Source organism: Schistocerca americana, chromosome 9, assembly GCF_021461395.2.
Source record: "Schistocerca americana isolate TAMUIC-IGC-003095 chromosome 9, iqSchAmer2.1, whole genome shotgun sequence".
NCBI lineage: Eukaryota > Metazoa > Arthropoda > Insecta > Orthoptera > Acrididae > Schistocerca > Schistocerca americana.
The window spans coordinates 145,978,445-145,993,879 of NC_060127.1; the positions used below are offsets into that span (position 1 = coordinate 145,978,445).

At 39.5% G+C, this 15,435-nt stretch overlaps 1 protein-coding gene across 4 annotated transcripts in view; it reads left to right on the forward strand.

Annotated features, from left to right (window-relative positions):
* Positions 1-15,435, forward strand: part of LOC124551302 (fasciclin-2) — a 913,050-nt gene that overhangs the window by 808,531 nt on the left and 89,084 nt on the right. For all 4 annotated transcript variants that reach the window (XM_047126311.1, XM_047126312.1, XM_047126313.1 and 1 more), the window contains exons 10-12: positions 2,382-2,523; positions 6,764-6,892; positions 11,380-11,666. In XM_047126311.1, the coding sequence (XP_046982267.1) occupies positions 2,382-2,523; positions 6,764-6,892; positions 11,380-11,666 (558 nt within the window). The remainder of the gene's footprint in view (positions 1-2,381; positions 2,524-6,763; positions 6,893-11,379; positions 11,667-15,435) is intronic.

Sequence of the window (15,435 nt, forward strand, 5' to 3'; positions counted from 1 at the left end):
CCAAAGAACACTTGTGATACGACGTTTGGAAGCCGTTCAAACTTCTTGCGTGTAATTGTTTTTTGATGCATTGTCTCGATATACTGGCACCATTTTATGAAGTCGTCTGCTGTTGAAACCTCCTTCAGGAGTAGTGCTTGATACATGTCCTCAGCAACACCCTTCATGAGATGTGCAACCTTATCTTCCTCCTTCATTCTAGGATCCACTATTTTACACAGCTCCAAGATGCTGTAGTTTCCCCTGACACTGTGCCCTGCACTTTAATTTATCTTCAGCCTTGCACTTCTGTCATTGTGTGTCGCCAAAATACTTGTGCAGTTCCGCCTGGAGTACTTCCCAGCTTGTGAACTTCTACTCATTGTTCTCATACTATTGCTTGGCGGTGCCATCCAAATAGAAAAATACATTAGCCAAACATACGGTGTCATCCCATTTGTTAAATTTGGCTATATGCTCATATACCTTCAGTCCTTGTTTGGATCTCCGACATCGACACCAGAGCACCCGGAAGGATGTCTCATGTGGTGGCATACAGTTGCTGTCATTGTAACCTCCTCTTATGTCTCCGATAGATTGCGATCTGTTGAATATGGCTCGAACTCGGGTTTCTTGCCACGTAAACGGTGGCTCTGTCGTGGCCTGATGGGAGCCACTGTATCGTCGATAATGTGCGCTATTACAAGGTCCAGTACTCAGTGTCCCCACCAGAATAATGTCACGTAGAAGAAGGTGTAATTAGATCAATGACGAACACTAATGTCACTTAACAAAGGATTATTCAGCACTTGCACATACAAGAGTGCGGAGCGAACTGCCTCCAGCCAGAACACATACAGCATGTATACTGTTACAGAACATTCCAGTACAATGATTCTTGACATTTGTGGATGCTTCTAGAACGTACTCAAACTGAATTAAAATTTTACATTTCAGGTGAGTTTTGAACTCATGAACCTTCTTGCAACAGTCTAGTATCATAACCACTACATCACAGTGGCTGTAGTACTCAGCTTCTTCTGTGACAATATATTTAATAGAGGTCACTATCAAGTTATGCTGACATCATTAATTGACCTCTAATTTTCTGTGGTTGCCAATCATACAGTCCATCCACTAAATCTTGATGATTCACACATATATATTTTTAAATGTCTTGCAGAAATTGCTGCCTCTTCTTATGATTGCAGGCAAAAGTCATGCTTGTGAATGAACATTGGCGTAATAAAGAAAAATAGTCTTGCAGCTATGATAACTCTTAATATATATTTTTTCTTGTATTTTTATCACCATAGTATTTACTACACACATTGTTGAGGCATGAGTAAAAATTACACATCCTTTTTGTGTGAGATGTAAAACATAAGTACTCTCAAGCGAAACTGAAACAGAAGTTGTTAAAAAAATGAATATTTTCCTGACATTGCTCTTTAGTTACAGATATAATTTTAAAAGTGTATCCTTGCCATGTTCTGCGGCAATGTACAAATTTCTTATTACTAATGACGAAAAGAAAACGTTAATAGAAATTAATAATGATTAAAAATAAAAAGATATGATATTGGAAACTAGTTGTTCGTAACTTCATCTTGTTCAGTTTTACAGCTAAAGCAAAAATCGTTTCTTTAAAATAAAATTAAAAAAAAAATAAAAATAAAAAAAATAATTTAAAGTGATACAGAAAGTTGCAATATGTATAACTGTAAAACAGAAGCGTAGAGATTAGAGAAATCCATGCACTTCCAATCTCTCTCTGTTAGGGAGTTACTGGTTATTTTAATTGCGGGTTTTCTCAGATATGTGGAGTTACAAGGTTTTCATTGCCTACCATTGATATTGAAAAAAGCATGTTTTATATACTGTTGTTGACCATTCACACTTCAGTTCTTTTTTTTACTAATTTCAACCCAAAAAGTATCCTACTGACTTTCCCACAGTCACATTTCCTGTTAACAATGCCCATCGCATGAGGAATGTCCAGTTCGAAACTAGCATTAGCGTGGCTTGTTGATGGAAAATACAATAAAGAAATTTTGCTTACGGGGCAGTCTTTGTGTCCTCTTTAGGTAGTAGTTATCAAATAGAGATGCTCAATTGCCCTTTACAATGTAATTGGATAGATAAAACAGTGTACTCACCATGCAGGAGAAAACACACACATACAAAGGTTTACTCTTACAAGCTTGAACCAGTGGCTTCTTCTTCTGGCAGAAGAGTTGAAGAGGAAGGAAGAAGGGTGAAGGAGGAGGACTGGAGAGGTTAAGGGAAAGAGGTACAGTTAAGAAGCCCAGGTCAGATGAGACTTACCGTACGGGCGGAGAAGGAAAGACTGATTGATTTCATTTAGATGTATGCCATTCATTTTTTGTATCAATTTGCAGGTAATCCCATTCAACCGCAAAATGTACGGCAATTACAAGTGCACTGCCACCAACAAGCATGGGACTGCTGTTCACGAGATCATGCTGAGGGAGGCTCGCGTGCCGTCTGCCGTCCTGCAGGTTAAGATGGACGTCATGACCGGTGAGCTCTTACTATTGAAGCCTGTCTTACTTGCTCACCAGTATATGCTACTTATGGTTTTTAGATGTAAATTACATAATTAAAGAAAGCCCTTGGAATACAAATGCAATGATAAATAATTAGAGGTGACCATCTTCATAGCATCCCTCATTTGTGTGGTCAGGGCATCCTTAGTTCCTTCATAAATACTGGTTCTGTCGAGGCATCTACTAAAATAAAAATTTTTACATTATGCGGTTAAGAGATTGTAATTAATGGCCATTCCTTGTAGTAGTATCTGCATGAATTTCCACATTTGGTACCGATTTTCAGGTTCATATTTTTATTCACAGCACTACACATTTTCCACTTAAAGCCCAGTTCCCAGTTTATTGTATAACTTTCCATCTAGTTCTCTGTCACAGAAGTTGTGTGTGATTGATTGGGTACTCCACAATGACAATTCGTGACTGCATAAGACCTCCATGATTCTGCAATTTTTGACTAAAAATGAAATGACAGTTGAACCCAATCCACAATATTTTTCCCTCATCCCAAGATGAAAATCAAGTTGAAGGGATGAAGATTTGACATGGTGGAGGTTACTAAATACTTTAGCGAAGAGAGGCTTCCAGAATGAATTTAAAAAGTGGTGAAATTGTTGGGATCAACTTGTTCCCTCCCAAGTGCGTTGGTTTCAAAGTGATGGTACAGAAAAAGATAGATAACTTTAGTCAACATATTTTGCAAATGTTTGGCGCATACCGTGTGACCATGGGACCCTAATGTTAACACGAGGCTCAGAGGTTTGAAGTGACGAGCAGCAGGCTCCGTACAGCCGGCAAAATCTACAAAGTACCGTTGGCTCACCTCCTCCTAGCCTCAATGAGGAGAGGAAATAACCCTTAATGTGTTTAAGAGTGGTAAATTGTCTCCTGAAAATGTCTTTGTTATGTGATAGGAGGACCCACCTGTTTGTAAAACTTGCAAATCATGCATATTGATGCACCATATTTTAATTTAGAGTGTTTTAATTTCTGACTTGAGGACTGCTCTCTTTCTTCCATTTGAAATGCTCAATATCAAACGACAAATTAAGATGGTACAGGTTTCAGGATTTTATGTATTGTTTCTTTTCTTTTGTGTCTCACTGCTTTCAGAATGTTGTGAGGGAGGTTATTGTGTACTGAGAACCAGCTGGATTAACCATTATTAAAAAGTGGTCACCCAGCTGCACTATCCAAGTCCTTTAAAAATGTTTTTGCCCTGCTATTTTGTAATAGATTTTAATGATGGTTGTCGTGCATTGTTTTTATCTGTGTTTTTGTTGTTATTGTTTTGTATGACAAATTTCTAGGTTAGTGTTGTATTTTATGTCATGTTTGTTGTGTTCGTTTGTTGTTCCTGTGTGATTTTAGGCAGAAGCAGCTTCTGTGTCGTATGTTACCAACAAATTCTGACTGACGCTGTTCTATTCAAATTGACAGTTGCGGTAATTACTGCTAGATTAATTTATGCGCAAATATTAGGGATAAAACAGCTACTTTGGAGAAACTACTCTTTCTTCTCCTGCAGGCCTCAGCTGCTGTTTTCAAATAATTCAGTAATCAAAGCATTTGCATAACTTTTCACTATCAACTCTCTATATGCCAGGTGGTTATAAATAAACTTTACCTATTCAACACATTATAACACGGAAACTAATTACCGTACAAAGACCAAACTTGGCAGCATTAATGTTAAGAACACGAGGAAGAGAAATAATGGAGAATTAATTCAATTCAAACACTTTGATTGTTCTGCCATGGTACAACATACCATTAGATACCAGTACCATTACTGCTACAGAAGGGGCTCAATATGGCACCCATCAGTGTCCAGAAGAGTCTGAAAGCGCAGTACTGCATTCTGCATAGCAAAATGGAACTTGTCCATAGGTAGGCTGGCTACCTCTCCTTACATGATGCGCTTCAGATCACCACATGTGAATGTTCTCCTGGAAAACCCTGGAAAACAACCAGAAATTGCAGGGAGTGAGATCAGGTGATCGGGCTGGCCAAGAATTTGGAAACAATCAGCTGATAATTCTATCATTTCCAAATGTGTTTCGGAGAAGCAGGTGAAATTCATGAGCGATGTGCATGAAAACTGTTGAGTTCAATGTGTGTCTCTCTCTGTAAGGCTGGTATGCCATTCTGCGAAGCAAATCGCAGTAATGCCGGCCAGTCACACTGCACATCTTTGATCCTCGAACGCCAACCTGTTCAAAAAGGAATGGGCCAATGATGAATGTAGCTGTGAAGCCACACCATACGGTGACACGTTCACCATACATATGAACTTCATGCACAGTGATTGGAGGTGAAGATCCCCACACTTGGGAGTTCTGTTTGTTCACCTCGCGCGTCAGATCATAGGACGGTCTAGGGCCAGCCCGCGTCATCTTCAATCCTTGCGAGAAAGTGGACAATGAGGTCAATACGTCATTGTGCATCCTGTGGTGCAAACTGCTGTACGATATGGTTCTTGTACGGATACCATTTGAGAATGGTTCGAAGCACCTTCCGTACAGTGGAGCACGGGGTGTTCAGCTGCCGTGGCTGCACTGTCTGATGATCGGGCGTTGTCTACCATAGCAACCGCGATTTAATCAACCACCTGTGGTGCAACCGTTCATCAGCCTCTTCCCGGAGTGGCGCCCAGTTCTCCAGTTATTCCTCCAGTTATTCTGACTTCTTCATCTTGCTCTTCACAGCATGTGGAGAAAGAGGATCCTTCTGTAATCCTTTCAGCCAGCGATATTCTCAAAGTGCCACCGCAGCATTATTGTTGTTTTGATAATAGAGCTTCACCAATAATGCCCTGCTCCTTTTGTCCAAGCTCTTGTTGACACGTTAACAAGTGCACTGTGACTGATCAGGTGTGTGAGACTCTTAATCACAATGGCGGATCACAGCACCTGGTGGCCATAGTTTGGAACTGGGCAGTGGCACTGTGGCACATGGAAATCATGCACTCCATACTCTCTACATTAATGCTACCAAGTTTGGTACTCGTACGGTTACTTGTTTCTGTGTTATAACATGTAAAATAAAGTTTTAATTATAACCACCTGGTACTTTTCAAAGTCAGGACCTTTGCAATACAAATGTTAAAGGTATGCAGAGTTTACATTCCTGCATCCAAATATTCTGATAATTTGTAGGTGCAGTTAGTGAGGTATTCTTTTTCTTTGTGCTTAAATATTTGAGGATTTTCAACTTCCTAACTGACGTCCACCAGCACTTTATAGACATTTGCACCAGAATATAAAAATCCATTCTAAACCCTAGACAGAGATGTGTAGTCTATATAATTGTGCTGCACTGAAACCAGAACACTTTTTGCCATTGTTCTCGACTATTAATTTCATTGGGATTTCAGCTGTAATTGCAATTAACTGCAAATTAATGAGTTTGTTGCAATGTTTTAAAAATTATTTGAGGAAAGGAGAGGCAACTTAATTTTACTTATTTCTTGAATCATAGCTCTTGACAAAAGTTGATTTCATGTAACTGGCGATTTTAATATGTAATTTTAACTTCCATTTTTGGCAGACATACTAATTTATTTACAATTCGTGAACCCTTGGTCAGTAACACTGAATCGAGTCAAACTCCAACTTGTGTTTCTTTATATCTGTACTTATACATCATATTTGAACTTGTTTTCACACTGCCTCTGCTTGCACTGATGCCATTCCCAAGATAAATTTTCAACACACTGTAGTTCAAAGATATAATAACTGAGGTACAAAAATTGTAAATTACTGAGATATATGTGAGTGGACATTAAAGAATGAGTTTAACTTGTTACAGTAATTTGAATTTATAGATATTGATTTCATTAAATGAAATAGTTGTTTAAAACATTTCAATTTCATGTTTTCATCAGAAAAAATAAGTAGAGAGAATGTTAATAGCCATTTCTGGATGTGACCGGATCACATGCATAAGTGTTATTTATGCCAACATTACTGTAAAAAGTAAGTCTGTAATGATTTGTCTCAATTTACATACAAAAGTGACAGAATGAAATTCCCAGTAATGTTCTGCATTATAAAATTATGTACCCAGTGAAATACACTCCTCTATCTCAGAAAAATTGCGAAACATGCTAAAGTGCAGGCATCAAAATTAGGACACATTTTTTAGAAGCATAAAGACTAAAACCAGAAATAGGCAATTTAGAAATGTACATCATAATCAGTTTTATGTTCCAGCCACAACTGTGACGTTTAAATTCTTCGGCCCTGGAAATGACGGTGGCCTTCCGACGAAGAACTATGCCGTTCAGTACAAGCAAGACAGTCAAGGCTGGGAAGATGCACTTAACAGGACATGGCCAGTCGGTAAGAATCTATTGCTTTCTACGACAAATGTGAGCAAGTGTTGAACTACAAGAGTTGGAACTTAAAAATAGTGCCAACACTGCCATAAAGATGCAACACAACAGAATTAGATAATATCCATATACCACCTGCATTACCTCTGTACCACTGTACTCTCCCTTCATACATTAAGTGCTTGTGCAGCTATGAGAAGAACAGGGTCTTGTGTAGCATACATTCCAATATAGTGCTGTCACAAGGCATTTGAAATTAGAATGATGGAGTCAGATAAAAATTAATTGTGTCAGAAAACACACAATGTGATGGACTCATCGAGGTCTTCAGGAAGCTTCCAGAGAACATGAATTGCCTTACAGATCAGTGCTAAGGTGGGTAAAAGCCACCAGAACCTGGCAGACATTTGTTGGCCAGATTGACAGCCTGTCAGTGAAGAAGAGGTGTCTGTGGGTATTGTATTTGCCCAAATGTAAGCTGACCTCAGATGTGAGCTGCATCCCAAAAATGAGGCTTGGGGTGGGGAGGGGGATGGTACCCTCATATCAAGCCACACTTAAAAATCACTCGCTTATCATATGATGGACAAAGTATAAAGTGGCCCCACCTCTCGGAGATTTGCGGGGACTAGTATTAATTTGTAGTAATTCGAATGGACTTAAATTTATCTTTTGGATACTTAAAGTTACTATTACATTGCAAACAGTGACACCAGTGACAATTTGTGATATCTATTGAAATGTTCCGAGCAGAACTAGGGCAGCTGGGGCCACTAAGACTTTTCCATATTGTATCGCAACTCGTATCCGAGTTGTATGTCAGTCTTCCTGTGTCACATAAATTTCATCCGAAGTGTTTTTGTCTTTCAATGAAATATGGTCTTTACATCCAAGAAATTTAACATTTTGGCTTGACAGAGTTTCACAATTGATTTAAAGGAAATAAATTTGGCAAAAAGCAATCTACATATTCTCTGGTGAATTTAGACAGGGTACTTAAGTAGATTACGTATTTAAGATTCTAAACAATATAATCTGTCTACACAAAATCATTAACATATCAAGTGATATGTACAGGGCATAAAATGAAAGTATTTCCATCACTTCAGAAAATCATTCTCATGCAGCGTTTCCTACATCTTTCAGTGTTGTTCGACAAACAAATATGGACGTGGCTGCCAAGAATACAGGTGGCCGTAATAGGAACTTCATGCAGGTAGGCTGACAGTGGTGATTCAGAGGCGAGTGTCACTTTGGAAAAGCCTCCATTAATGTGGCAAACAAGAATACAAATTTGCAGCACATAATAGAACACAAAGATGTAAATAACTATCGCATAAACACACACATAAGGAACACAAACACCATGTGTTTCTCGTTGGTAGTAGCATAGGCTCACTGACTAGTTGGATACCATCACATATCTATAAAGAAAACTGACTTAGAAATGAAAAGCGAAAGTACAAAAGGAAATCATATTTTACTATTGTAAACATGTACATACTGTTTTTGATCATTACTTGGGTGATTCTGAGTTTTTATCACTCAATTCCTTGTCACTACTCCCTTCATAGAGAGCATCATCTTCTGTGCCATCAAGTGCATTAGAAACACAGCATTTTTAAAAAAATGTGTGACAGACAGTTTTATCCGGGATATCTTTTCTAGACTGGACAATCCACTCACATGAGCTTACGTGTTTAGCAAGCCCTGTAGGTGTTAATTGCATATGTTTTTTCATTAGCCATTGCATATACATATTTTTAAGCTTATTCTTAGATGATTTGTTTAACATGTAATGGCTGCAGAATTGATGTCAACCCTCCTGGAATTACCCCGAAGTTCATTCTGCCCTCTACTAAATTTATGTTAGAGCCAGAGTAGTAAAGTAGACTGAAACAAAGGATGCAAACTGAATGTACTGTTTGCAAATGTTGTAATGAGCACTGCACCCCTGTAAGACTATAGTACTAGTACAAGCATATTTGGCAAACCGAACAAGGCACCAGGATGATGTTTCCAATGTAATACCAAGTTCTCCGTGAACCAGTCACGTTCATTAGCACATACAATAACATTATTTGGAAATGACTCTGACTTAGTAACGTCTTGTGTTTAAAAACAATGAATGGCGGTAGTTTATTGCCATCGGCTGTATAGGCAAGTGTGACAGGTTTGCTGCTTTTCACCACCTGTGAACAGTATCTTGACATCCTTGCTCCACTTTTCTTCTATCATGCAATTTGTTGGCGTGTCAGAATACAGTGGAATGTGGTCCGCATCACATATCTGACCAAGAAGATAATTATTTTCAGTGTGCCGTGCGATTACGAAATGCTGAAATTAGACAAGTTTTTCCTCATAGTTTTCTGGCAATTTTTGTGCAATTGAAGTGAGCCCATGAAGAGAAAATGCCCAACATTTCATGAACTGGGCAATCCAGTTGCGACTTCTTTAAAATTCGTGATTTACTGCTGTCAAGCAACTTAATGTGATTTAACTCTGATAATTTCCGCACTCATGGGTAAGCACGTCTGTCTCTGCTTCCTAAAAAAACATTCAGCGGTCATATTTTGGTGCAAGAAATGTTTTTCTTATGCTGGAGCAAGCTAAAAGTTCTTCCTTTTGCTGCCATCACAATCTCACAGTAGTTGTGTTGATCCCGTGTCACTGATCTGCAGCACGATTTCATGTTTTCTCTGTGAGAGAAATCACTTCTCTTTTCAACTTTGCAATATAGTGAACACGGTTCATCGTGGTAGACTAAAACTTGACACTTCACAAAAGTAGTAAAGTAGACTGAGACAAAGGATGCAATCTGAATATACTGTGTGCAAATGTTGTAATGAGCACTGCTCTCATTGGCCATTCATTGGAAGAAACTAAAGTGAAGATGGGGGGGGGGGGGGGGGGGGGTGTTAGTGGAAAAGTTCCACACATTACATACAGTGCAGTTAACACGATTCATATCGATCATGTGCTGTGGTAGACATCTCTCGCAGAAAACCAAGGTTTATAAGGATGCTCATGTTCAAAAGTGGAACTTGTTTGTACTCATATGAATATGAAAAATTAAGGCAGTGAAACACTTCTTATTACTACATTGTGAATATTGGCAGCATTGAGAAACGGCTAATTGTAGAAAGATGTGTGCCAACAGTTTCCAAATGAGCAGGAGCTGTCGAAATGTCAAAATGTACTTACCATGCTTGCCAACTTCTGCAAGGTTCTTGAAAAATGTCCATTTTGATGGTGTATATGTAAAGAGATTTATTTTATTGCTATGAATATTTGAAAAATTTGAAGATGGAGAATATTAAATTTGAATAAAATAAGTACATTCAATACTCAAAACACCAACACAATGATGTCTGTGGCAAAATAACTTATTGTGGCAGATTCTAGCAGCATTTTTGGGAACTTCTTAGGCTTTGGCCCTGAATCAAAGCTGCAGGTGCATTTTTGGACCACTAAAATCTGAAAAAAAGGCCAGCTTGCATTTGGATAAATATGGTATTGCATTACTCGATAAAATCAACGCAAAACAATTCATGAGCTGGCCTCAGAGACAGGATTAGTGCATATGATGGTGCTTTACATCCCAATGGAATGTCTGGACTTAAGAATTGCATGACAATGGGTCCTGCACTATTTGTCAGAAATTTTAAAATGACCCTGGTAGGATGCTGCTTCTACCAACACTGAACACTTGGAACACGAAGGAGAGGCTTTCTTATATCATATCTTTACTGTGGATGAGACATGCACCAAATAGTATGAGAGACACCTAAAACACCAATAAAAAAAATTGCATAATTATTGGTCACCATGACAATCGAAAGTTTGTCATAACCGCAGCAGTGTGAAGGCTATAGTGGTTCTTGTATTTGATTGTGATGGTATTATCCTAACATATATTGTTTTACAATGGTAGACTTCAGTTCATTGTGTTACTGGACATTTTTGGGCACACACATTGATGAGCTCTGAGAAAAAAGTGGGTATATTTTCTGCAAAACCTAATCATCACTTTCCAGGACAGTGCTCTGGTGCATACAGGTCAGGCTGTGTCGGATTTGTTCGATTGATAGGACTGTTAATTGCTGTATCACCTGCCAGAAGCTTAATTAAGTCATGTGACTTTGTATCAATTCCTAAAAAAAAGAGGTATTTCGTGATGTTCACTTCAAAACTGTTACGCAGATTCGTCAGGTTATTAGACTGAGTCACTTAAACCATCAACACAAATGGCACAGCTAAAGGTATCCTGTGACTTCCATTTCAGGGGCAGTGGGTTGTATACAATGCTGGTGGCAAATTTGAGGGATATTAAAGTTTTGAAACTTGCATCTATTTTGTATCAGAGTAAATAAAGTTACCACTGTTTAAAGTTCCAATCCTCATACAGTGCACACTTCTCATAATGGATGAAGCTGCTCCAGAACTTGTGGCCATCTGCTCGGTGACTCGCCAGCTCTGCCCTTAATGTTTCAGACTCTCCATACATTCTGGAGAACCTGAAGCCCCAGACCAGGTACAACTTCCGGTTTGCGGCTCAGAACGAGGTCGGTTTCGGTCCGTGGTCATCACAGCAGACACACACAACCCCACGGATATCAGCACCAGAGGAGCCGCGGCTACTGGGTTTGCCGCTATCTGCCACGTCCGGAACTGAGAATGAGGTGGTTGTGTCTCCATACCCAAACCGGTACGAGCTCCGGTGGCAGGTGCCTGCAGATAATGGTGAACCTATCACTCACTACTCCGTCAAGTCTTGCCCTGTAAGTATTTACTCTTCAGTGTGTGTGTGTGTGTGTGTGTGTGTGTGTGTGTGTGTGTGAGTGTGTGAGTGTGTGTGCGCGCACACGAGTGCGCGCGCGCGCACTTGGTTTCATGGGGGGTTAAGGCCTGGCCAGACGGAATCCGGCCTGCCGCCGCGATGGACGGCGCAGCGGGAGGCCAGGCCCGGCGGCCAGGGACGCCACACAGGCAACGGCCAGCCACAGCGACTCTTGCTGCGTCAGCTTTTACACTGTGGAAGGGGCCGAACCCCATTGTTAAGTTTGCATGCATAGCACGATTGTCTTGGATGCTTCACGCGGGACACATTGTCTTTGTGCGAGTTCATTTTCTTTAAGTGCAGAAATGAGTAGCTCGGACGAGGAAGAACTCCTCCTCGCACTAGCAATATGAAATGGCACCAAGAAGAGGAGATGTTGGGTGCACGATGTTAATAGCAAGTCAGAATACCATCATCTGTGTATTGAACTAGAGTCTTGACGAAGATAGGTACTTCAAATATTTTTGTATTTCGTGAGAATGTTTCGAGGAACTGCATCGCCTGATAAAAAGGTAGCACTGAGAAGTGCACAACGAACTGGAGAAAGCCAATTGATACAAGGCACAGACTAGCCATTTGTTTGAGTTAAGTTTTACCATTTGTGGCCTCTTTGGCTTCATACAGAAGTCATATAAATTATTCCATTTCAGTTTTGCTGTATCATATGAAAGGTTTGGCAGAAGAAAGTGTTATCCCACTATGTAGTTACGAGTGGAGTGATAAATTTATCTGCAGTGTTTACGAATACAGCAAACGATACTAACATCTAGTTCCGTATGTCCCGCTAGAGAGAACTTTCTACTAAATAGATTGTTCTGTTTCATTGTATTCATAACATTGTCATTGATTTAAACAAACATATCTTTGGTCGTTAAGTTATCTATTCATTCTATCGGCATTATTTATTTTAATCTTTTCCAGATACAGGCTACAGGCGACAGTCACCAGACCATAGCTTTTTCTTTTCGATTAGGAAGTTCAACAGTCTCAGAAATTGTGAAATAAGTGTGCCAGGCAATATGGACTGTTCTACAACCCAAGTATTTACCTAACCCTACAACAGAGATGTGGAAGAAATCTGAAGAAGGATTTCTAGAACTTTGGGGGTTTCCGAACTGCCTTGGAAGCATAGATGGAAAGCATATCAGCTTAAAATGCCCGAAGAATAGTGGATCCCAGTTATTCTGTTATAAACAATTCTCTATGCTACTTCTCCTGGCGATCGTTGATCCATACTACAAGTTTACAGTAGTTAATATTGGAAGTTACGGACGTCACAGTGACAACACTATTTTTGAGAATTCAGCTTTCTATCAAGAGTATATCGAGGGCAAAGGTATTCTACCTCCAAATCAGGATTACGTGTATCATACAAAAAGTTCTACTCCCTCACCTCCTCTATAAAGTCTTTCTGTGTCCATGATGCCTGCACTATGAGCTGCAAGGCAAAAACTGCCTCACGGCAGCTGTGAATTTGTCACACAAAACTGAAGGCATATTTCATTCCTTTATTGAAAACTGTGCAGAGGGATCCATATTTGAGCACACCTGTTTTGTAGATCAGAATTAAATATTCAGGCTTCAGTTCTTTTAAACTAATTTGTGTTCAAAGTAGTACTGCGACAAGATACTGCCAGTGCTGGTTTGAAACATGGAGCATCATTGCTATCAAAATTTGTTGACATTTCATTACAGTACTAATGGTTTGAAGTGTGTTCCAACAAGGATTTCTCACAGACTTGAGGTTGTCATTAAGTGAGATGCCATGACACAAGGTCATGTCAGATGTTGGTAAGAATTGAATGTCTCACGGCAGAAACAACTTGATGAAAGAACAAAAACTGAATTGGAGAAATCAGGAACTGGAAAATGTGGAACTCTTTTTTTTTAAATAAAGTTGACACCTGTATTTAGTTTACATTATGGATTATTTTCTTATTACTATTATTAATATCCATAATAATCCAGTACTAAAGATAGCAGTTTATACAATACATTTAACAATAAGCATAATAAAAGGCCTATTGCTGCTACCTTATAAGGCTGTGTTCACACTGCTGGTCGGGCCGAGCCGAGCCTGGCTGGGCCGCCGCCCGCTTCGATATCAAACACATGGTTTTGAATTGCGGTGTTCACACTGGCGGCCGGGCCGCGCCGACACGGTGTGAGCCTCCCGCAGCCGAGCCGGCGACGTCCCGAGTGTTCAATATTGCCGGCGCGAGCCGACCGCAGGCGCGAGCCTGTGGAGCAGCACTACAGCTTCTGCAGTACACGCATCACACGTCTCCCTTCTGCTTTCATCACAAGTCTGACTGCACACGTCTTTTATTTTGAGAAGTTACCTCACATTTCACAATCAGTGAGGAAAAATTACGTTTATTATAATGATACGTGCGAAATTACTTTTATTTCATTTATTTGATCTACCGTATTTACATGCATTTACAACAATAGCTTGTCAGCGATCGCGGCATTGCCGCCACTGAATAGATCGCATTTAATTGTAAACGGAGACAGATATGAGTGTCACTGAGGGACGGAAATGTTTCCCTACCAGATGACAATGCATTGTAAAGTCATGCTGTGGCACGTTACTATAATCTGTTGTCTGTGACATCTTTTTGCGATGTTCTTACTTTAATGAATGCAGAATAACATATACATGACATTAACTTGTGTCCATCAATTTGGTATCAGAAATTCGGATAGTATGACAGTAATGATGCAGTTTCCACATATTTTAATTCCAAGAGCAATGCAGAGTTCGTTGTCATCAGAAACGGAACCAGCAAGTCAATCTCAACCACCTCCAGAATTTTTGTCTAACGACCACTCTAGTCCACAAGGTGAACGAGATCAGTCTGATATATTATCATTAGTGGCAGTTGATGAAACGTCGCCACTGGCAAGCACAGTATCGCAAAGGAAAAAAAAAAAGAAGTGGGCCAAATATTGAAGAAGAATATTTAAAGCTCGAAAAGGACAAATTAGCTGTGATGAAGGCACATCAAGACATGACCGAAAACGATGATACATACCACTTCCTGATGAGTCTCAGGAGTGCAATAAACTACCCTCCAGTTCAGCGGCAAATGTTTGTGAAACTTAAAATACGAGAGCTTGTTTATAATGAATTGGAGGCAGTGAGTGCAGTGCCAGGTTTTTCAAAAAAATGACTGCGCTAATTCAACTTACTTCTTCATTACAGACAACTTTGCTTTTTGTATTATATTAATGTGAAACTGTATTCTGTTTTGTTATTGTTGCCTGAAATGTTCTTTGATAGTGATACATGTTATTACTTAATCTGTAAATAAAAGTTTTTCAGGAACGTTCTTTATTATTGTAATTAAAAACCTTTACTAAATGCCAGTCGATATTCTTAGGGAGAGTCAACGTCCACCCTATTACAATGTGCTCAAAATTCGACGAGTCACCATAATGTGAAAACCTAACTAAGATAACAATGAAATCATTGTTACATAAGACGGTTCTAATTGAATAATGGCTGCACCTGTGTTATCTTCGACCTTCAGCTGCTAATGAATTAAGATCCCTTTGCCGCTGGGGACAAGACCACCAAGGGGAAAAAATACACAGAAGCAAACAGTGACACACGCATCTCATCCTTTACACTGCTTTGAACTAGACGAGAATCCAACACCAGTCGACAATAATTCATTTACCTGTCCTGCTGTGCTTGAGGCTAT